At 33.9% G+C, this 23,218-nt stretch overlaps 4 protein-coding genes across 8 annotated transcripts; 2 read left to right on the forward strand and 2 right to left on the reverse strand.

Moving 5' to 3' along the window:
* Positions 1–52: 52 nt before the first annotated feature.
* On the reverse strand, positions 53–3,318 carry LOC111013640 (putative E3 ubiquitin-protein ligase XBAT31). Of its 2 annotated transcripts, none has more exons than XM_022288129.2 (8): positions 2,939–3,318; positions 2,743–2,802; positions 2,531–2,602; positions 2,300–2,421; positions 2,080–2,220; positions 1,880–1,987; positions 1,238–1,496; positions 53–748 (listed from the first exon to the last, which is right to left on the reverse strand). In XM_022288129.2, exons 1-8 carry the CDS (start codon positions 3,116–3,118, stop codon positions 359–361), a joined length of 1,332 nt encoding a protein of 443 aa, XP_022143821.1. In that variant the 5' UTR covers positions 3,119–3,318; the 3' UTR covers positions 53–358. The 2 variants fall into 2 exon arrangements, with proteins under 2 accessions (XP_022143821.1, XP_022143822.1); XM_022288130.2 differs by having other exon boundaries at positions 2,515–2,602; positions 2,939–3,021.
* Positions 3,319–4,813: 1,495 nt separating this feature from the next.
* LOC111013729 (uncharacterized) lies at positions 4,814–8,536 on the forward strand. 2 transcript variants are annotated; one of them, XM_088127354.1, is made up of 7 exons: positions 4,814–5,001; positions 5,502–5,587; positions 6,322–6,471; positions 6,571–6,644; positions 6,985–7,103; positions 7,832–7,915; positions 8,182–8,536. In XM_088127354.1, the coding sequence occupies exons 2-7, from the start codon at positions 5,581–5,583 to the stop codon at positions 8,273–8,275; spliced, it is 528 nt and encodes a 175-aa protein (XP_087983480.1). In that variant the 5' UTR covers positions 4,814–5,001; positions 5,502–5,580; the 3' UTR covers positions 8,276–8,536. The 2 variants fall into 2 exon arrangements, with proteins under 2 accessions (XP_087983480.1, XP_022143937.1); XM_022288245.2 differs by having other exon boundaries at positions 5,523–5,587.
* Positions 8,537–11,158: 2,622 nt separating this feature from the next.
* LOC111013666 (uncharacterized) lies at positions 11,159–13,106 on the reverse strand. Of its 3 annotated transcripts, none has more exons than XM_022288159.2 (3): positions 12,951–13,106; positions 12,439–12,856; positions 11,159–11,832 (listed from the first exon to the last, which is right to left on the reverse strand). In XM_022288159.2, the coding sequence occupies exons 1-3, from the start codon at positions 13,002–13,004 to the stop codon at positions 11,435–11,437; spliced, it is 870 nt and encodes a 289-aa protein (XP_022143851.2). In that variant the 5' UTR covers positions 13,005–13,106; the 3' UTR covers positions 11,159–11,434. The 3 variants fall into 3 exon arrangements, with proteins under 3 accessions (XP_022143851.2, XP_022143854.2, XP_022143850.2); XM_022288162.2 differs by having other exon boundaries at positions 11,159–11,820; positions 12,439–12,859; positions 12,951–13,105; XM_022288158.2 differs by having other exon boundaries at positions 12,439–12,859; positions 12,951–13,104.
* Positions 13,107–20,230: 7,124 nt separating this feature from the next.
* LOC111013622 (uncharacterized) lies at positions 20,231–22,859 on the forward strand. Its single transcript, XM_022288097.2, has 2 exons — positions 20,231–20,495; positions 20,944–22,859. The coding sequence occupies exon 2, from the start codon at positions 21,077–21,079 to the stop codon at positions 22,586–22,588; it is 1,512 nt and encodes a 503-aa protein (XP_022143789.1). The 5' UTR covers positions 20,231–20,495; positions 20,944–21,076; the 3' UTR covers positions 22,589–22,859.
* Positions 22,860–23,218: the final 359 nt, after the last annotated feature.

The following is a 23,218-nucleotide window of genomic DNA, read 5'->3' on the forward strand; positions in this document are numbered from 1 at the left end:
GATTAATCTGCGAAAAGTGGCTGTGATTAAGATAACTTGGATGGAGCTCTACTTTGAATAAGTGACCAATTTATGAAGCTTTATTATAACTCAAAAACAGAACAAGTACTCAGCGAGCATTCATAACTCATGAATAGTAACTCGCTGCAACTCCAGTAAGAAAATGACGACAGATTCGACCACCTTATACTTACCAAAGACGATCGTCATCCTATCAACGACGCTCACAATCGTGCTTCTTAGACATTCAAGTAGATTTTATAGATATAGTGAACATACCATCGGTGTTCTTCCATATCCAAGACTCTGTTACATCGACCAAATTTGCTTGAAGAAGATCCCGAGCAGAAGATGCCACTCAGAAACTTTTATCAACCTCCTCGTCACATTCAACCGAAAACTTCCCTGCACCATGGCCACCAATCTTCCCAAATGACCCTATAGCCGATAAGCTCTTGAAGCTACTGCTGCCCTCACTGAAGTTCGACTTCCTCGACCGCCTTGGTTTCGATGCACCGATTTCAGGTTCTGGATTATCAGTCACCTTGATCTTTGCTACAAGTAGTTGAGTAATGCTGCTTCGACAAAACGGGCAAAGCGGGACAGTAGGACAAGTGCTTGAGGTATTTGGCTTCTTGTAGCAGCATAAAGCTAGGGTGCAATGAGCACACATTTGATGACCGCAAGGTTGGACCTCTAAAGTGCAGGCCTGTTCAAAGCATATGCAGCATAACTCGACATCGCACCCCTGTTCGGAAATTTTAACAGATGAATACAAATCAGAATACATGCAAGTTTGATGAAATTATATCAATATGCTTCATTCAATTCATTCAATGACAGTCACAATAGATTGTTACAACTTGGAAGTTCGGTGTTTTCGGGTATATGGATGTTGTGTTTCGTGTTTTCGGGTATAGGGATGCTTTCCTGCCCTAAACTGTAGCAGAAAATGGAAGTCCAAGAAATATTCAAGCATAGGTAAGTGGTAGTAGTGTCATGTCATTTGTTAACTTTGAAATCATAATTTAGAGCAAATGCACAGAGTTCTTTCTACTGTAATGGACCTAATGGTAAAAACTCAAACATGCCATTAAGAATTTATTTTCTTCAACAAATTTTATGCATTACTTTAGAATTGCCTCAGATAACTATATATTGATACTCGAAAGGGATCTCGAATGATATGAATCCTCAACACAACAGCACTAAATTTGAGAGAAGGAATCGATATTACCTCAGATTCTGCATCATCCAACTCAACATCAGATTGCAAAGGAGATGGAAGTGAGAAGGAATTCTCCTTCAATATGGCCTTCTCTCTCTCCATGTTTGCTTCCGCCAAGGCCATCTCTAACAGAACTTTTGCCTCTTGGTTTAGCTCATTGATGAATTTTAATTTTGATGGCCAGACAAGAGGTTCTGCTGATGAAGGATTCAGCAAGGCCGCGCATGCCCGGTTCTTGCGCTTCATAGCAATCGAGTAAGGTATTCTCCTGCGATCATGTGTTGATAACCTCAAAAAATTAAGATCCTCAACAACTGCTGTTAAAAATTTCCGAGACACGGTCATTGAATTATAATTACTTTAGCAATTTCTCACAGAAGCTTCAACAACTCCCATCTGAAGACCCCAAAGAAATTATTCTCAAGCACATGGGATTAGTAGCCCCTGTGCGCGGGTGAATAACTCACATACTACATGTAGGCTTAGCTTCAACACTTGAAGCTATTTTAGCCTAACCAATGAACCAAACAACCCAAGACTTGAAAAAAGAGCTCAACAAAGGAGGGAAAAAATGGAGAAATATGCAGCTCATCATCGTGTATGGCTGCAGAACAAGAGTAATTAATTAATGGAACTTGCTAAAAAGCTTACCCGGCTGAATCCACTTGTAACCTTTCTGCTCCCCACGCAAGCAATTCCCGAACACATTCTAAAGAGCCGCTTCTAGCAGCTAGATGAAGAGGCGAACTCCCGGGATAGCTGCAATTCAACGTACCTCTCTTAACTTGAATAAAAGATCATGCGTATACAAATACAATCTACATCATAATATGCTTAGATAAATTATTTACCCATAAGCACAAGTTAAAGCACAAACAATAGCCCCATTCGCCAAAAGGATCCAAATGCACTGCGGCTGTCTTTGGCGTGCAGCTATATGCAACGGAGTAGCACCTCCTCCATCTCGAATGTTCACGTATCTGATAAATCCCCTGCCAACGACGCCCAATTCAAGGTAAATTAAGTCACCAAAATGCAAGAGATCGAGATCTAAAGCAGCAAGAAACTAACCAAGTGTCTGCAACAGGAGCTGAATGGGCAGCATAAATTATGGCTTGTAGACAATCTGAGTGGCCATAATAAGCAGCATAATGCAGGCAGGTTCGTTGATTTAGAGAATCAAACATCAGTATCTATTGAAATTATAAAGAAAGAGAACAACATATTGTTAGTAATTATTCTGTAATTGAAATAAGCATAAACCAAGAAATCTTAATAAATCATACAAATTGGGACACAAACGTTTGCTCCTGCATCAATAAGTCTCTCCACACAGGATATCTTCCCATGCATTGTAGCCAGCATTAATGGGGTCTAAGCCAATCACAATCAAAATCAAATTAAACAAAAAGACAGAACAGAGAGCAAAGAAAATAAAACTGTATTGACAATTTTAGTGATAAAATTAGTACAAATTAATTCGATGGAAGACAAAGTAGAGTTGAGATTCTTACCTGTTTGTTGCGATTCAATATATCAGGATTCACAGACCGATCCAAGAGCATAGAAAGAATCTGATTTGTCAGCAAAAAAATTCCACGAATTAGAAAAACCCCATCAGACACAAATATCCAAATTTTCCTGGAAAGTTGAAAGGAAAATGGATTGCCAAACAAGAAAATGAAAAAACCAGAGACAACCCAGACCCACCTCGATCTGACCACAGGCGGCGGCGATATGCAGAGCAGACATCCTCGTACGAGGAGTGGTCAGTTCCAAGACAGTTGGATCGGCCTCTACCATGGCCTTGACGACCTCCAAATCCCCATTCTGCACAGCTCGGAACAGCCCATTTTCATGGCGTTCGCCGCAGCTGAGGCCCTGACCCATCACCTCTCCGGCCGGATTCCACTGTCAGCACATGGAGAGGTGGCCAGCAACTGATTCACGCGCCACCGGCGTGCGGTGGTTGGCCGGAGTCGTTGTGCTGGCGGATTGGGCTGTCGCTGAACGCTGATTGTGGAGGGGAAATTTTTTGGTGAGGAAATTGGTGCGGGAGTGGGCCTTCTTCGGCAGCTTGACCCTGTGTGAATTTATTGACTATTAGTGTCCGAATTTTGACCACTTTTCCTGTGAATCCGAGTAGTGTATGTTTTCGTAATTTAAAATTAAGAAGAAAAAAAGAAGACAGAATTGCAGTCAATGTATTATTATTATACATTAAATCTCAAGTGCTTTTGTTTTTCTTTTTTCTTTTCCAAAATTTCAAAAGAATTAGGCCGGATGGTTGGTGTCGGTGTTGGTGCTAAGAAGTTTTAATTTTTCTTATTTTTTGAGAAATTAAAACATATTGATATTAATGCTACTTAGGTTTTGTTTTAAATATTGTGATTTCAAATGACGAAATAAATATTGTGAGCGTTGGTTTTAAAAATGGAAAAAGAATTAGTCTTACCCATCATACATTTCCTTCAAATCAAGTCAACTAGTTACCATCATGTCTAGTTAAGTAAGTCACTTTCGTATCACCAAGCAACTAGCTTGATCAACCAACTTAGGAAATCTACAAGATAGTAAAGTTACAAATTTTAGAGAAGTGTTTTAGCGTGGACGCTAATTAAGAATGAATACGGTTTATGCCCACAGAACATTAGAACTTTTCCTAATATGATGCTCAAAATAAGATACAATAATCATTATAGTAATATATATGGTTCATGGTGAGTTAATTTGTCATCCAAACAACTTAACCCAACCCAATTTTTATTAATATTTAACCAGACTCAACTAGCAACTTGTGAAATTGGCGTTCGATGTGTTTAGTCATATTATATACCACAAGTAACCTGACGTGATTAAACATCACATATATCACACTTACTTTCTTACAAATACTCTTCGATCACACTCCTATTTTCCAAATGTTGATATCGTTGATCCAATTTTGGTGCCGTACACAATTCCCTACCCATTACCATCCCTAATTTTGTTACTCTAAAGGCGATGATAAGGAATTAAAAATGTCATCTTTGAGAGAAACAATGGAAAATAAGAGGGTACAAGTGAAATATGAAAGTTGTATCTTTCGGCCAAAAAAAAAAAATATTCTAAAGAATATATAGATTTAAATACTATTTTGCGGTAATTGATGTATTTTCAATTTTTGTTCATTTTAGTCAAGTACTTTTAAACGTCTATTTTGACTAATGTATTTGTAAAAAGTTACTATTTGTGCCCCTTCGTTTTCATATCTCATTTCTTTCGATCATAATTTTAATACAACGGTTTACTTACTAAATTTCTTTAAAATGTAGCTATAAATTTACATGAAATATTTTCATTGTGTATCAAATTTGTGTTAAAATTTTAAACTAAATGGATCTTTTTTAAAAAATACCAATACCAAAACGAATATAATGAAAATACGGGACTAACATTGTTAAAAGAAATTACACGTACCAAGATTAAACCATATATCGCCAGCCCAGGCCCAAATCCAACTCTACGGAAGCCCAGCCCAAATTCGACTCTCAAGGCAGCCCAAGCCCAAAACGAAGCCCTCTGTCTCTCCCTCTCTCTCACAGCATCAGCAGAGCAGTACTGCACCAGTCCCACTCCCTTGAAACTCGGAAGCCATCGCCAGAAGCTCCAGTCCCTCGGAAGCTCAGCTTTCGCTCCGCTCTCTCGAAAGCGCTCGCCAGTCCATGCGTTAAGAGCTCGTAATTTCTACTCTACAGAAACGAATCAGGTCACTCGTATTTCAGACTTAAGAGGTTTGCTTCATCTTTTAATGAGCACCTTTTTATCTGATCAGAATCTGGGCAATAACGGTGTTATTTCGGTGGCTGATTCTGGGAAATGTAACTCATAGTGCCTCATTTTCCTTCTTGAACTTGATATCCAAATACATATTCAAGCATTCCGGATATTTCTTGGTATTTTGTACTCGATACATGTTTACTTCTTATATCACACGGGATTTGGGGATCTAACTAGCTTCATGAAACGTTCACATGTCTGATCATTTCTGAGGATTATTTCTCCTTCAATTTAGCACTAGAAAGAGCTAAACTAATTGTGGAGATGTTTTGAGGCTTTTAATAGTTGAGGAGCCAACCGGGCAATTTCCAGAAACATGAACATGATTTGTGGGCAAGTGCCCACCCTGGTGATTCCTCGAGTTTCAAATTAACAGTAGTTATTATGGTTGAAGTATTGGTTGGTGTCCTTGTTTAACCCTTTTTTTTGTTTATTTTTTTATAATTTGTTTCAGTGTTTTCTTCTGTGTAATTAGGGCCTTCAAGTCTTCGTTGGAACATTGGTTTTGCTGGTGAAGTAACGGGAGAGCAATCATGGATGGTAAGTTGACCATGCACTCTAACAATAGTTAGTGGTAGTTCTCTTTGGTAAATAGTTTCTGATTGAACTCAGCATATGGTAAAGAAATAAACTTCATTTGCTTCTTCTGTTTTTTTAACTTTTATTTCTGTGTGCCATGCGGGGGTTGTTTTTGGTGCTGAATTCTAATTTGTGTTCTAGGAATATGCACTTATTTTTCAATGTATTTATTATTCCAAAGATTGCTTCTTTGATAAACGTTGACTGTTGAGGAATAACCATCCCGTTTAAGGTTGATTCTGTATATTTCCTATGCTTCAAAACTATTGGCTATTCTAAATTTGGAGATCCCCGTGTGCAATCGAGATTTGTCATTTGGTATGTATTTCTGTGAGATGACTTGTGAGATTCGTTTTCTGTCTGATTTTTATTCATGTTTTAGTGCAAATGGCAATATTTAATGACGAACATCATGAATTTTTTATTTTATTTTTCCTTTTTCAATCAAACAATTGCAGCTATAGATAAGTGGTTCAATTTCATAGGCTGGTTTGGGACAATATCAATTTTTGGATTTTGGACTCTCTCAAACCCTTTTGTTTTCTTAATATCCCTGTGTGCATCAAATTAAATTATGATCTCTTGTTGTTTGCAAATGTATATACAGAAGTCAAATGATTGTTTAACTTGGTTATTGAAATTGTTTGAGTAGAAACAGAGCTATAATTGGCTAACTTTCACCATTTTGGCTTCAGTTGACTCGCAACCAACCATGGAGGAAACCATTTTGGTGGGTGATGATTTAATGATGGGGCCGCCATCACCTATCATTCCACCTGAAATTGCATCTCACGTGCTTGAAGGTGTTGATTTATGTGATGGGATATTGAGAAATCTCTTTTTATGTAAGTTTTATTCTTTACTTGTAATTCTCGTTATCTTTTATAAGCTGATCTTATATAGTTACATAGAATTTAAACTTGCTTTCCTATCTTGCTTTATAGGCTTGCAAATAAATGATATAGAACCTTTCTGTCAAGATGAAATAGCTGTTTATCGACGGTGTGCTGAAAAACGGGTAAGACTACTGTTTGCATCTGTTTTTAATCTCTCTTTCTCTAGTTTAAGGTTTATTGAAACAGAAGTTCAAGATGACAGTTAATATTCTGCTTCCAGATAAGTATTGAAGGAAGAATGAGATTGGGAATCCATTAAATTCAAGGCTTCCCTTTGGAGTTCTGGCTCTAACCTTTTTTTATAATCCCCTTGATGCCCTTTTGGATTGATTCTCTATCTCCCATTATATTTTGTTTTTGCCTTGCTAAAGAAGTTCAGTTTCTTATCTGAAAATGATGCCATTTAAACTATTCTTTGACACCTACCTAATTACATGATGCTCTTCGATAATTACATTTTAGGATAGAGAACTAAGACAACGGCTTCAAGACAGTGAACAAAAATTAGGGTCATCAATGCCTCTAGATGCAGCAAAGGAAAGAGCTACACAACTTGAATCAGAAGTTACATTATTGGAGAGGTACGCCAGTACAGCACTCTCCAGTATTAGGGTTACAATCACCAATCGTTATTATCAATTCTGAAACTTGTGGTAGACTAGAGGCTGCTTCTTCTTGTTAATTTTCGTGTTAGTTTCATTAAACTGGTTGATGATCTTCAACACAAATTAATTCCCTCCTCGTATATCTTAAGGCCACCAAGGGTGATCAGTATATGTAAAAAATCTTTCAAGAACACCTCTTCTATATAATATACCTGTGGTTTCTCAGGATAAAATCTGGAGCCCTTTCTATAGTTTGTTTGATAAAATTGGGTATACTCCCCTCCAAATTTCAAGATCTCCTGGTACAAAACATTTTGAGTGATCTTAGGAACAAAGCTGCTATTTATGGATCAACGTGGCTTATAGATTGGATGTGATGGTTAGAAAGGAACCTTCCTTCTTTTGAAGATTGATCCACGAGTGGGAGGATAAATTGAGAATCTTTTGTTATTTTTGGCTTCTATATTGGTTTCTACGTCAGTTCTTTTGTAATTACTCATCATTCTTGATTCACGCCAATTGAAGACGATTCCTTTTAACCGTCTCGGCAACTTTTAGCATGGAGAATATCTTCCTCCTTTTTGCATACTGTTTTCAGAATGTTTCTTATAGATCTGCGTTTCTGGTCTGGTAGTGTTCATATTTCCATTCTGAGGCTCATTTGCAAACATTTTTTGTTTCATGCCCCTAACTTCACTCTGCAGACGCTTGATTCTTGCTAGTGGACTTGAAGGCGTTGAAGGCTTCCGTCAAAGATGGAGTTTGCACGGTCGGCTCACCGATACGAAGTAATCTCGATCTTCCTTTCAGCTACTGGTTTAGTACATTGAAGCCATTTTCCTGAGGAATTCTATCAGTTCTCTAGCTATAGGATTTTTATCAAAAGGCACGTGATTTGTAATTGTATAGAACAATTTCTGCATTATCATTCAAGTTAATATAACCGTAATTAATAAGTATCGACTTCAGTCTGTTTAACAATCAATTACATACACCACTTCAATAACTCAGTAATTATCGACTTTAACTGCTGTCCCGTATCCATTTTCGTCAGGAAAAGGCTGGAATCTTTAAAGCAGGGAATCGAGAACAGGAGAAACGATGAGCCACGGGAGAAAACGTCATCTTCGAAACGATGGTTCTTTTAGTGTAAGTGCTTCCTTCAAATACAAGGCTTCCTATTTGGTTCTTGAAGGCTCAATGGTCAATGATTCTTATAAATACAAACAAGGCTCGAGTTTTAGGCTCCATCTAGTGTAATAGGGCATCTTTGTTCTCTTTTTATGCACCCACCAAAGGGAAACTGCATCCATAACACAACCGGAGTTTGTTTGTTGATTCTCATGTTACGAAGGGCTTCCAAAACTGTATACAAATTATATAAAGAAAAACTTTTGCTTTTGTTTCGAGTTTTTCTCTTCAAAATTTGCAAAAATATCCATAAAAGTATATTCTATTATTTCCTTATGAAATTCATTATAGATATTAAAAAAATGATAATGGCATAATAAATCATTTTATTTTTAAACCAAAGCTTTCATTTATTCTATGAAAAATTAAAAACAAGAAACAATTAATAAATGTATTTTGCAAACTCCAGTTGACGTTTCGATCAACTATGTATCTATAATTTCAGCATTATGGAGGGTAGCAAGAGGATTTAATCCATAAAAATATTTTAACTTTCAAAATTCTGTTTATTAGGTCTTTAACTTAAAAAGTGTCTAAACTTTCAAATACCTAATAAAAAAAATGTCTAGAAGATTCATTAATTTTGTGTTTAATAGAATCTTATCTATCAGACATCCTTACAAAATACGGTGACCTAATAAGGTTTTAAATTTTTTTTTTTTTTAATTTTGTGTCTAATTTTTAGAGATTTACTATCATGGATGAAATTTGTAATTTATGGTAAAATGGTTTAACGAAATTAATTTGTTTTCAGAAAAAAGGAAGAATTTTCTTTTGTCATGAAAGCGCGTGCCGTGTGAGAGATCAAATCAGTGGGAGCGTGGGACAGCAGTAAAGAAAAGGGCGGATGCTGACAAAAGAGAGCTTTGTCTTTTCGTGAAGCGTGAAAAGCACATCCACTATGGCGCGTCGATAAGGGCGAAAAGAAATTACTCCACACACAATTTCCCTCTTTTGACCACTTCCTCTCCTTACGTGTTCCATTCTCACTCGCCTCTTTCAATTCCTCTCTCAAAATAAAATTGATGATTAGATTTCACTTCATTTTCTTCTTTTTATAGTTCTTCTATTAAAATAATTGTAAATATATTTATTATAAGTCAATCATGCCATTTCTTTCTCAAGAGTCGTCCAACCCCTGGTTTAATTAACGAGGCGTCGTAATGGAAGAACTGTTTGAGACTAAACCTCAATTAACGAGGCGTCGTAATGGAAGAACTGTTTGAGACTGGACATGACCCTTCTTTCCCAAACATGATTAAATCATTTAAGAACTTAAAAGCTTAAACTAGTAGATTAGGGTAAATTTAGTCCTTTATAATATACCTAACACATTTAAACATTTGTTTTTTTAAATAAGTCCTTAAATTTTAGAAGTGCATAACAAATTCTTGAATTTTAGTATTTTAATTAACCTAATTAATACAATATAATATTTAGTTCTTAATATTTCATCTATTCAGTAAGAATAAGCCTCTAAATATTTTTTAACATGATTTATTCATATTAACTTAATAAATAAATCGAGCTTACTAATAATTATGATGTAATAAAAATGTTAGGAGTTCTTGTATTGATCATTATAAAATTAAATAACCATATAATATAATAATATGTAGAAGTTTGGACCAAATTTAGTTGAAAATGAGAGAGAGCAAAATGAGATTGAAAATGAGAAATGTACTTGTGATTGTATCATCCTAACAATAAAATAAAGAAAAATATTTGGACTGTGATTTAAGTGAGAAAAAAATGTAAAAATAGATTTTTTTTAATTAATTTTTTTTATGAATGTTGTTCTAGATAGAGATAGATTTTAACCCATGGAGACTGAAAAGTACTTTCTTAAAATAAAAATGTGCGAATGAGAACTACTTTTTGTCGAAGCACTGAACCCAAAAAAAAAAAAAAAAGTTTTTAAGTGCATTGTTTTTTGCCAAAATCAGTGGCTTTTTAAAGATTACCACTTTTGAATGCTTTTGGTGTTACTCAACCTGACAAACTTTAGGTTTTTTGTGTTACCCCATTCATTAATTACAAATCACATCAATGCAAAAATACATTTAATTCTTTCCTTCAAATTCATGGGTTTTCCAATTTTCTAATGTGCTTCAAAAATTGAATATAATTACAATTTAATCTATGAGAAACTCTCCATTCAAAAAGTAAAAAATAATTAAAATATATGAGAAACTTTTATACACATATCAATTCAGGAAATAAAGATGACAAAAAAAATGGCCGATAATGTATCTGGAATGAATGTATATGACATATTTGAAAAGATTCTTCCACCGTATTCTTAGACATTAAAAATTTCATATAGTAAAAAAAATATATATATTTATATATCTGATTTATTTCTATATCGTCTCCTAAAATATTTGTTCATTTTATAGTATTTTCGAAATCCCTCAATCATTACAACAATATAGACCAAACAATAATTTTTCTTAAATTGAAAATGATTGTGTACTTATCATGCAACTTTTGATTTGACTTGCCCACATAATATTTTTTACCTTTCTCCTTTGCGGATTTCTTATGTTAATAATTATTAGAAGATATACTTTTAGTCTTAGAATTGGGCTATTAAGACATTTTAGTTACTATACATTTATTTGTAATTATTTTTAATAACTTAATCATGCTACTTTACCAAATGCAATAATTGAGTAAATGTACTATGTTTTCTTAATCTTCTATGTTTCCATTTATTTTTCAAGTAATTTTTTTGTTTGTGGTCTCTAGATTTTAAATAGAAAAAAAAAAAGAAATAATTACCTAAGTGCATTTTGTTTCATTTTAGTATAAAAGATAAAATACTAGAGACGACCAAATTAAAATAAAGTTAAGCATATACCTAATTAATTTCGTTTAAAGAAAATAAAACACATCAAAGAAATAAAAACATTACCATCTCCTCACAAGAGATCTACCCTCGAGATCTTTTGTGAGGAAATGTTACATTTAAAAAAACACAATCTAAAACGTTAATTGAATCATATCCTCATCTTAATTAAGAGAGTTCTTCACCACATGAAACCCTAGTTTGCTAAAAAAAAAAACCAAACTTAAGCTTCCATAAATTGATTAAGATCATCAAAAACTTACTCTCATACTTGTGAATGGGAAGAAGATGGAGGATTAAAACCAGTACTCCAGTAATGGCGATCATTATTTCCTGCAAGAACTCCCCAAAATGGCTTCCCCTGATCATTAACTTGTTGTCCATTTTCTTCCATTTTCGTCGCTTCCATCTTCTTCTGAATCTGCCCGATGTTATAGCTCGACGATACGTTGGTGCCATTTCCGAGCAACCAAGCTGACGACGTCGACAACAACGGCGACAGCTGCGTGTGCTGAAGCTGAAGCTGCGGACGCCATTGGATCATTTGATCAAACCCTAAAAGGTTGGAGATCCCAATGGGATGAGTTGAATCTCCAGCTTCTTCATTTGGGGTGGAAATGGCTCTGTAATTTAATCTCATGGCCTGATCTCCTGCTGAAAGCTCTGTAAGTTGATGTTGAAAAATTAGGGAATAATTGAAATGGTTTATTTTTAATAGGGATTTGGAAATTAAATTAAAGTTTCAAATAGATGGAAATTAAACTCTTGAATATTTCTAAACCCTAGAATGTTACTTATTACTTAATGAAGTAGTCTACAAATCAAATTAATTCTTTTTCTCTAAAAAAAATATTACATTGAAATCTAAATGTGTAGTATTAAATCAGATGTGTCTTTCCCACTTAACTACGTTCTCTAGATTAACAATCAAATTAAAAGGTGATTCGAGACCAGATTTTTGTTTACAAAAGTTAACCCTGGTTAATTATTAACAACATTTTATTTTGATTATCTAAATTCCACTATGATTCTAAAAACCTTTTCTAAAAAGTGAAAAAAAAAGATACAAAGAGCCTAATGTCACAAAAAGTAAAAATGGTAGTCAAAATGGTGATTTAAAAGGGTTAAACTTTTAGATCTAAGCACTAATAATTTAACATATCAGTTCATATGATTTGTGAGATTAAAAAAGAAAAAGAAAGAAAAAGAAAAAAGAAATTTGAATATTGGCTTAAATTTTAAAATCAATGATAAGAGAAAAAAAAGTACCAGAATTAGGTTGGCATTGAGAGTTAACCGGAGATTTAGAGCTACTACTTTTGTTTCTTTTATTATTCCGGCGGTAGCCGCCGCCGACGGGGACGCTCCGGAGAGCGCCGCCTCTGGTCCAGTAGCGGCGGCAGGTCTTGCAGAAGTGGCGGGGTTGAGACAGGCTGTAATTATTGAAGTAACAAAATTTAGTGTTTGTTGATTCACATCTTGGGCACTTCAGCGCCGTCTCCGGCGCCGGCAGGTTCGCCATTCGGGCCCGATCCGCCATCGACCCAGGCCTGACCGTTACCGTGCCCGACCCTGCTCCGCTGCCAGCTCGCGGCGGCGGCGGCAACGGCAACGGGTGCGAAAGGAGCTGAAAACTAGTGGCTCCGGTGATACCACTGCCGGATTGATGGGCAGCCGCCGCTTGCTGCTGCTGAAAATATAGTTTAAGAAAAATAAAAATTGAATTTTTTTTGAATTTGAAGGTGAAGAAATGAATTGGTTGATTGAATGAATTAAATTACCTGATGCCATTGATGGGTTGGATCAAGATAAGATGGAATGGAGGGGAACACCATTGTTGTTCAGTTGCTCCCTCTTTTGTAAAAGTTTTGATGGGTTTCTAGAGAGAGAAGAGACTTTCATGTCATTATACTTTATACATTGTCACCAATTTTCTCTTTTTGTATTATTGCTTTTTAGGGTTATGATGGAGAAGACACTTTGTTTCTTAATGAACAAGCTACTTTTAATTAATTTTTGTGATTCTATAGTTGGGATTTTGGGTATGAAAGATTGTAGCAAGTAAATATTATAACAACGCAAGGAGTAGTCCTTAGTTGTTAAGATATCTCTGTTTTTTTTTCTATGTGATGTAACACTCGAACGAACATTAGAATATAGATTGGGAAGTTATATAGTGTAACAAATATCTAGACCTCTAAGAAAATAGTAAGACGTCTTAACCACGGAGTTATACTCATTGGCTTGTAAAGGAGGTTATTGATGTGTTTAACTATTTGAAATCATAATTAGGTTGGTAATTATATTAATTATAATATGATTTGGATGTGTTACATATTTTCAATATTATGGAGTAGAAACAAAAGTAGTGTAAAGTTAACTTTGAACTTTGAAGATAAAAAAATAAAATGGATTAGTTTGTGAAACAATGTTTAAGAATTTTTTTTGGAAATTTCATCTAAACTGCAATATGAAATATGATGATGAGTAAACAAAGTTTATTCATAATACTTGAATAAACCATTTTAATTGAAGTAACCACATGCTTCTAGGGATTTTTGTTTTTGAAAATTTATAATCTTTGCACTTTTTAAATCCAAAGTTTTAGGCCAAATAATATTAAGCATCCAATATGAATAATTAAATTTTACTTTAACGGTGGAAAATTTTTGTTGCATCATTATTCAATTTAAAATTGTGGAGATTTTGTTAAAACTTTAAGATGAAATTGAAGTTTAATATTGAAGATAGGAATTAAAGGATTAAATTACAAGTTTGGCACATTAGTTTTTGTACTTGGTCTTTGAATTTTTAGTCCCTACATTATTAAAAAGTTTTTTATAGCTCTGCAAGTTTTAGTTTTGTGTTTAATAAGTTATTATCAAATAAATGTTTACACGACAACTTAACTATATTATTTAAGAATTTTATGATTAGCAATGAAACATAGAGGAATAAAGCTAAAGACTAATGAAATATTAATGCTAAATTTGCCCCATTCATATGCTTACCATCCAAAATACTTATGCTCGTTCAAAATTAACCCATCACGTTTGTGTTAAATTAACGAAACTAACGAATATATATATATATATATATAGATCTATAAGTAAAAAAATGTTAGTGAAAATAAAGAGAAATATTTATTAGTAAATTTTTAAAAATATGTAAACCAGATAGATACACATACTTATTTAAAAAATTAAAAATCAAACTTATAATTTAACAGAAATATATAGGTAATAATAATTTAATAAAAGCGGGTTTTGGTGGTTTAGGAACTCTTGCAAAAGGCAATGGACCCGACCAGATGAAGCTTTATCACACATGGGTCATGTGGGTTATTTTTCAGACAAATAATAATAATAATAAACTTTAGTGCGTGCAAGTGTTTCTATTGAATTTTCAGTTGATTAATTATTTTGAAAAATTATAAATGGATCTTTGTTTCCATTAAAAAAAATGGATATATGTTTCATTAAAGAGAATCACACTACTCTCTTTTTCCCTCCACTTTTTTTTTTTTCCTTTTTTTGTGTGTGAATTTGGTTTCTATTTAAAAGGGAGTGAGATTCATCCGAAATTAAGGAACATTATTTTTGCTTTTTCTTTTTAATTTCATAGACTTCAATGCTTTTCTTTTCTTTTTTTTATTTAATTTGTGGGTCTCACACTAAAACCCAAATTTGAATTTTATTCTAGATACTAAAATCATCTCGGTCTCATATTATATCAACTAGTTAAAAATATATGCCTCCGATCCTAAGATTGTGAGATCGAATTTCTATCTTCACATGTTATTGTTAAAAAAAAAAAAAAAACTAGATTAAACGTAGAGAAATAAGTACACAAAAACTTAGGTTCATTTAACGTAGGTTATATTTGATTTGTGTACGAATATATAAATTTAGAGGCGATTTCAAAAGCGTAGATTGATGTCTTTGAAAATTAGTAAATATATTTATGGACTCAAGTGCGGATCTTGCATATTTTACAATTCTGGAGCCTACACAAATTCTAACATATATGAGTTAAAATATATTACTTGACATAGTTCACATCACAGGGTATAAACAAAAATTTGTCATATTTTTTCAATGTTATATTATAAGAAGAACAAAGAATTGAATATATATTAATGCGCACACATGAAATTCTATATATTTTCTTTTTCTAATTTTTGCATGGCCATATTATGGAAAAGCTGCTAGTCGTACGTACCATCACGTGGCCACCATTGAAACATATGCAACCCTATATAATAATAATAATAATAATAATAATAACCTTTCCCAAAATAATAAAAATTAATAAATAATAATAATAATAATAATAATCTCTATATGAAGTATGAATGTGACGGACTGGATTTAAGATTTTGTTTTTTTGTTTTTTTGTTTTTTTTTTTGACGGAGAAGATTTAGTTATTTTTATTATCATCATCACTATTTTTTATTTATAAAAGCAAGGTTGAGAACAGTTAAATATATATATATATATATATATAGAACAATATCGAAGACTAAAAATGCTTGGGTTCTAAGCTTTAGTAGTGGGCTTGGATTGTTAAAAGAAAATAGTGGGCTTGGATTTGGGCTTTTCTTTTGTTGGTAACAAATACTTCTGGGCCATGGCCCGTGAGCCTTTTCAAGTTAAGTCGGGTTTATCCAAATATTTGTAGCCTGTTCTTCAACTTTTTTTTCACTCGGTTAGGATATTAATAATATTTTTTAACGATTAAAGTACTTTTTCACAAAACCAAATATGTTGTGCTGTACTACAAAAAAAAAAAAAAGAAAGAAAAAAGTGAAAGAGAGCTTATATGGTTGATATGGGCATTTTCTCTACTTTTTTAACATTTTTAATTTACTCAGCGTAATAAATATTTCATTTAGTTGGTTGGAGTTGGAGTTGGGTAAAGTTAATTTTCTACAACTTTAATAATACGGTTTCAAAAATTAAGAACTTTTAATAATTAGATTGGATTAAAAAAGTTACTCAACTAACCTAATCTAAATACAAGCCTTCTATCATTTACCATTTTGAATATTATTGCAATAAAGAAAACTATATCATATAAGTTGATGGACACTAACACCATCAAATGATTATGCAATATTGACAAATTCAAAATATTTTTTTTCTTTAATTCTATTCAACAATGTAATGATAACCTTTTAATTTGATTTTACCTATCTTTTAGCTATACCTAGATGTTTCATTTATAATTAAGGTTGAAAGTTGTCTCTTTTTTCATTTGGAAAATTACAAGTGATGGGAAAAATGATAAGTAGCATCATTGACTGAGTAAATAAGCACATTGATATTGAGGAGAGAAATGGGCCCACAAACGAAATATCTGTTGGAGGAAATTTTTCTTTTTTGAAAAAAAGAGAGATATTTTCATGCCCCAATCCTTTGTCTTGCATTTTAAACCCTATCAATGTCATGGGCTTTCAAAGCTTCTTCTTTATCTAGTAAATTTAGTCTCAGTTTTTTTTTTCTTTCTTTTAATGATGTTGAATGACGATGACAAAAAAAAAATATGACTTTAAAAATATTATCCTAAGAGATATTTGAGTTGTCACATCTTAAACTCAAAGGAAGGGAAAATAAAAAAGCAAAACTAAGTGGAGAGAAAAAAAGAAAGAAAGAAATCTGTTCCAAGTAGATATTTGAATTGCAAAAAGATTTGATTCCAAGCAGATCAATCAACTGGTCCAACTTAATGGGAGTGCTTTTCTTTTCCATGCATAAATCTCACCCCTTTTTGGATTTGTGATACAAGTAGGAATCCAATTACTCAATTACTACTACTTCTTTTAATTGTTTGGAATTTTCATTAAGAAGTTATTTGATAACTTAAAATAACAAGATTAGATATGTTGATTGAATTCATAAGTTTTTAGAGTGGTTCGACCCAAATAATTGTTTACGTTTACTTAGTCACTTTTATAAATCTCAATATACAAAATAAGAATACAAAGAAAAACTTTTCTCTCTAATATTTAATCCTAGCCAACGGAGCTCCAATGGTGCAAGAGCCCTTCTCTTCAGCTTCCCTCTTTGTGGACTATGAGCTGTCAAAATACCGGTAGACAAATGCTCATTTGACGTATGAGCAATTAAACATTACTTAATAAACTTAAGTATATCAATTCATAAGCTATCAAAATTAACACAACCTTATTATACTAGGGCTACTTTTTTTTTTTTTACTTATCGAATTGAACTGTCAAAGTACCGGTAGATAAATACTTATTTGACATATGAGCAATTAAACATTACTTAATAAGCTTAAGTATATCAATTCATACACTACCAAAATTAACACAACTCTTACTATAAACGGGCTATTTTTTTTTTCTACTTATCGAATTGGTTAAGGAAGGTTTTTCTAATAACATAGGCTCGTAGAGTTATATGTTACTTTCAATCAGAAGGAAATATTTTTTCAACTATACGACGGTATGACCATCATTTAAATAATCAAGGATATATAGGGGGAGAAATTGAGAGATTTAGAAAAGAAAAAATGTATTAGACAATCATGAAAGTGAAAACCATTTGAATAAATTTGGTTGGCCCTCCCTAATTTGCAATCGCAAGCGTCCAAAAAAGATGCTATTTATTCAACCTTTTTGAACACTTCCCAACAAGAAGGGAATTTATAGTTGAATTGAACTATATTATACTTAAATATTAATTTGGATCTTCTGTACTTTAATCTTATTTCAATCGCCACTTTTTAGCTTTGTAATTGGATCACTTGTGCTAATTGTCTTAAATTATTCATTTATTTTTGCCTTTTTCTATTGCATCTTCTTTTTCCTACCGATCACTTGTAGATTGAAGACATCACAACCACATCCAATGCATCTAACCTCCATAGAAACTATGGGTATAAAATTTGTTGTCATTTATTTCAATTCGTATCATTTTGATTAAATTATTGACAAGAATAAAATGATCTTAAATTTCTTGAAAAATAAATTATAAATTATTATGAAAGATTCAACTAATTTAATTTATTTTTATCGTCTTCCTTTGTCTTACGGATCACATATTTGAATCTTCACTCTCACATGATTCAACTAAACAACCAAGCAAAGAAAGAAACTCTTCCAAAATATATTACCATTATTATCTATAGTTAACCAATATTTTTTTTAAGATTGAAGTATAAATTTGGCAATTTTGTGTCTAACCAATATAATTTGTCTGGAATTAATATGGGAATATACCTAAAATTGCAGGTGGGCCTGGTTGGCCCATGTGGCTGAGATTTGGGCTGAACAAAATCAAAGCCCAACTTGATCCACCCTAAACCCAGCCCAATGTCATTCCATTGAGACTCCTTTTTTCCTTTTTTTTTTTTTTTTGTTCCCTCCTTTTTTATACTTTTAGTGGTCAAAAATCAAAATATCTCAAAGTTCAATTTGAGGGCAACTACCGCATGTTTTAAAAGCCCTTCTCTCTTTCCCTTTTCCTATGTTGGCACATGAAACATTAGACCAAAAGGCAACAAATATCCCAATTATAGGTCTGAAAATTTCCCCCCTTTTATTTATTTATCAATATTTTGTTTTTCTATTTGTTTTAGTAACTTTATTTTTTGAGATGAATAAAAATGAGGTAGAGAAGTCAACTTTTAATCTTAAACAAGGAAATATGTTAACATTGTTTATACTTTATAATAACAATTGTTAATGTAGGATTTTGGACAAGTTGGAATGTTAGCTTTGAATTGTATAGTGTTCGGCCACATACATTTTAAAACTTAAGTTAGAATTTATTTCGAACTAGTATTAAACCAACTTAATTACCTTGTGTAGAAATCGTGTATGTGGCTCTAACTGAGGTATCTTTGGGAACTGTGACCTTGCATGTCCCACCTCGTCGTCAACCTCTTCAACTTCAGGTTTTGTAAACGAGTGGTCACGTGCAAGTTCTCATCCTACCAATAACAATAATGACGGGAGGTTAATAAATTTTTAATCTTTTAAGATTAAAATGAATTTAATAGGCAGGACAAAACAACCTTTTTCTAGTCTCCTACTACACTATGGCCTACCCTATCAACATCCTTTATTTATAAAAATAAGAAATAGCTTTTTTACGTAGTAAATTTAATTTGCCAGCTTTAAAAATTAAGAATATTAAAAGAAAAAAATAGGAAAATTTTTGTTGTCCATATACAACCTTTGTTAGATTTTAGGATAAGTTTTGATCTTCTACCAAAGCAAGTCAACTATCCCAAAATTTTTATTTTATAAAATTAACTTTTTAAATAAGTGGCAACATTAATATATTTCTCGTACTCAAAAAAATATATATATATATACATCCTCAACATGAACGCTATAAACTTTCTCAAAATAACAATAGTTAAATAAACACCAAACATATAAAAAAAATTAATTGAATCAATTAATTATGTGGTAACAAATTATTTCCCCAATGTTATAACTTGATTCAAATTTATTCTCTTTTAAGTGAACGTAGATGATAAAATTAAAAATAAATCTAAATTTTCAAAGCATTTGTTTTAAAATTATAGCTCCAATATTTAGTCCTATTAAAACATTTTATAAACCAACAATAAAACTGATAAATTTTATTCGAAAAAATTTTATATCCATATTTAGTATATCGTTGAATATTAAAGTATTCAATAAGTATATATCTAATCACTCCTGCAATACTAAAGTTTCTAGAGCTATAATTAGTAGATCTACCTGATATAATGTTGAAAGACTAAGAATCAAGTTAAAAAAAAAAAGTATCGCTCAAAAATAATTTCGTTTTTCGTTTTTTTGTTTTCTTAGTTATCTCTCTCAAAATAACATATTTGAATTGTTAAATTTATTTTTATGTTTAAAATTTGGGCTTAAAGATGCTTAAAAACAGAGAATTAGGCATTACACGGTGTGTGTGAGAATGACCCTTGTTTGTGAATGGCACCGTCACCGTTAACAAACAGCGAGGCAGCGTTTTCGGGTGGCATCCAGTGCAGGTTTGAACCCCACTTTGGCCCTCTTTATAGTGAGATGTTGGTTCACGCCTCTGTTCTCTTCCTCTGTTCACACCTTCCACTTTCCCATCAATTTTTTCTCTCCCTCTTTTCTGGGCTTTTTTTCTTTCTTCCCTTTGGTTTTCAGGACTGGGGGAGGAAGAGAAAAGAAAAAAAATCAGTTCTTGCTGCTGCTGCTGCTGCTGCTGCTGCTGGTTACAGACATGGTTCATGGCTATATGATGGAGCCCTGCATCCTGTTTGGTTATGGAGCTCACTCGTCTTCTCGATTCCCTCGTGTTTACACCATAAGGTACTCCCATTGAAGATCCAATTCGATTTTCTTCTTCCTGGGTCAATGGATGTTCAATTAGCTTCGTGGGTTTCTTGCTTTCTTGTGCATATGGGTGGGTTTGTTTCGACGTGAGAAGAAGAGAACAGGGGTGGGTAGTTTCTGAAGAGTTCTGTTGCAATTTGGAATGGATTTGATGGGTCTGATTCATTGTTTTCCACCCATGTGTGGGGGATATCAGGAGATTTTAGGGCTAGGGTTGGATATTGTGTTTCTATAGCGTCTGTGAAATCTGCTCTCGTCTTAGCTAGGGATTTGTTCTACTTCTGCCCTTTTTTCTTGTATAATATTTCACCTCCTTTGACACACTCCTTTTGGGGATTTTCTTTTTATATGGTTTTTGTTTGTGGTTGTGTTTAAATTTCTTGTGAGTTTGTGAGGTTTCTGTTATTTTCATTGATAAATCTAGGGTTTTGATGGAGGGAAGATATTGTGGGGATTGATATATAAGCGAGCTGGTTTTGTAAAGGGGTTCTTCTCTCTTGAATTGTGTTTTTGGAATGGCTATATTTAACCCACCACCGAGGAGATGATGAGCTGAAATGGGAGGTTCTCGACTAACAACTCTTTCAATGGAGACTCATCACCCATCCACACTCTTGTCTATGGATTCCAGTGCTTCTTCTCATGACGAATTGGATTTGGAAATGAACCGCCAAATTGTGCTCTCCCGCCCGCCAGATATCAACCTTCCCCTGTCTGCCGAGCGCAGCCCGCCCCAGCAGCCATGGAGCTCCGATCCGTGTGACATTTTAGATGTTGGACTTGGCTCGCAGGTTTATGAGACTGAGAGCTTCCTCATTGCCCCTAAGGTCGGGCGGAAATGCGTGAAGCGCGTAGATTGTATCTGGGGTGCTTGGTTTTTCTTCAGTTTCTACTTCAAGCCTGCGATGAATGATAAGTCAAAGGCCAAGATCATCAGGGACAGTAATGGGATTTCTGGGTTCGAAAAGTCTGATCTGAACCTTGATATTTTCATGGTTCAACATGATATGGAGAACATGTATATGTGGGTTTTTAAGGAGAGGCCTGATAATGCACTGGGGAAAATGCAGCTTAGGAGTTATATGAACGGTCATTCTCGCCAAGGGGAGCGCCCCTTTCCATTTAGTGTCGATAAGGGTTTTGTTCGATCTCACAGAATGCAACGGAAGCATTATAGGGGTCTCTCGAATCCTCAGTGTGTTCATGGAGTTGAGGTTGTTCCATCTCCCAATTTGATGGGTCTTGATGAAGAAGACAGGAAGAGGTGGGTGGAACTCACAGGCAGGGACTTGAATTTCACCATTCCCTCTGAGGCAGGTGATTTCAGTTCATGGAGAAATCTACCCAACACTGATTTCGAACTTGAGAGGCCAACCTCTATAAAAACTGCCTCGAATTCTCACTCAAAAAAACTGCTCAACGGATCTGTGCTTAATTTGTCAACTCAGCCATCGAACCACAATAACTGCGATGGGATGGATTTATCGCCCGTCAGCAGTAAAAGGAAGAAGGATTTCTTCTCAAACGGTAACGATGATGATTGCTACTTGGCTGTGAATAATAATCACACATCCGATCGCATTTCCGATATGGAAGTCCACCCAACTGAGCCACATTGGTTAAACGACTTTAGTGGTGTAATGAAGAATGTTTACGGGCCCGTAACAGCTGCCAAGTCGATATATGAGGACGATGAAGGTTATTTAATCATCATCAGCTTGCCTTTTGTTGACCTTCAGAGCGTTAAAGTTTCTTGGAGGAACACGCTCACGCACGGTATCATAAAAGTGTCTTGCATGACCACGTCGGGCATGCCCTTCATCAAGAGACATGATCGAACATTCAAGCTTACAGACCCATCTCCAGAACACTGTCCCCCGGGTGAATTTGTAAGGGAGATCCCGCTGGCAACTCGGATTCCTGAAGATGCTAATATAGAAGCATATTACGACGGCCCAGGATCTGTCCTCGAGATTATGGTGCCGAGACTCCGTGTCGGGCCCGAAGAACACGAAGTTCGTGTCTGCCTTCGCCCCCACCTTGGGGGCAATGATCTTATGTTAACTTGAGATGTCCATGTCCCATCTGTTTAGGCGATCAATAACAGTTATCGCTGGAGGTAGGCACACTTCGCTGTTTACTAACTAAGCTTCCTTTTAGTGTTTTTTGTTCATGGGAAGAGAATGTACTTTTCTATTTGCTCCTTTTGCTATTCTTTCCTCACTAAATTTATGCTTCATATTTAGAAATTGATTGCAAGTATACTGAGCATATGTATGAACTTAATATTTGATTTTTTTTTTTTTTGTGTCATTTATACAAATATCATTGGTTGGATTAGCCTCTTTGCTTTCATGGTAAGCTTCTTTTGTTTCCACATAAATAGCCATGATCAATAAATGGTAATCATGGTTAGTATGTTAATTTGGAAATAATATGTTTCATAAATGTTGTTACATATGGCACTGTTGAGTTTAAAGATAAACTGTATTTTTAGAATTGAGAAGCCCGAATTTGTGTAGCAGTGTATATGTGTTTTACTCATATTGTCGATCTCGTGAACGTTCTTGAAAGTGAGTTTCGAATGTGTAATCAATCATATTATAGGGAGAAATTTTATTTGTATAATGTTGTCCTTTCAATGGTGTCCTATAATTGAAGTTGAAATGAAAGTAACTTTGTGATTTCACATGTTCAAA

Source organism: Momordica charantia (assembly GCF_013281855.1).
Source record: "Momordica charantia cultivar OHB3-1 chromosome 1 unlocalized genomic scaffold, Mcharantia_2.0 BLBB01000001.1, whole genome shotgun sequence".
Taxonomy (NCBI): domain Eukaryota; kingdom Viridiplantae; phylum Streptophyta; class Magnoliopsida; order Cucurbitales; family Cucurbitaceae; genus Momordica; species Momordica charantia.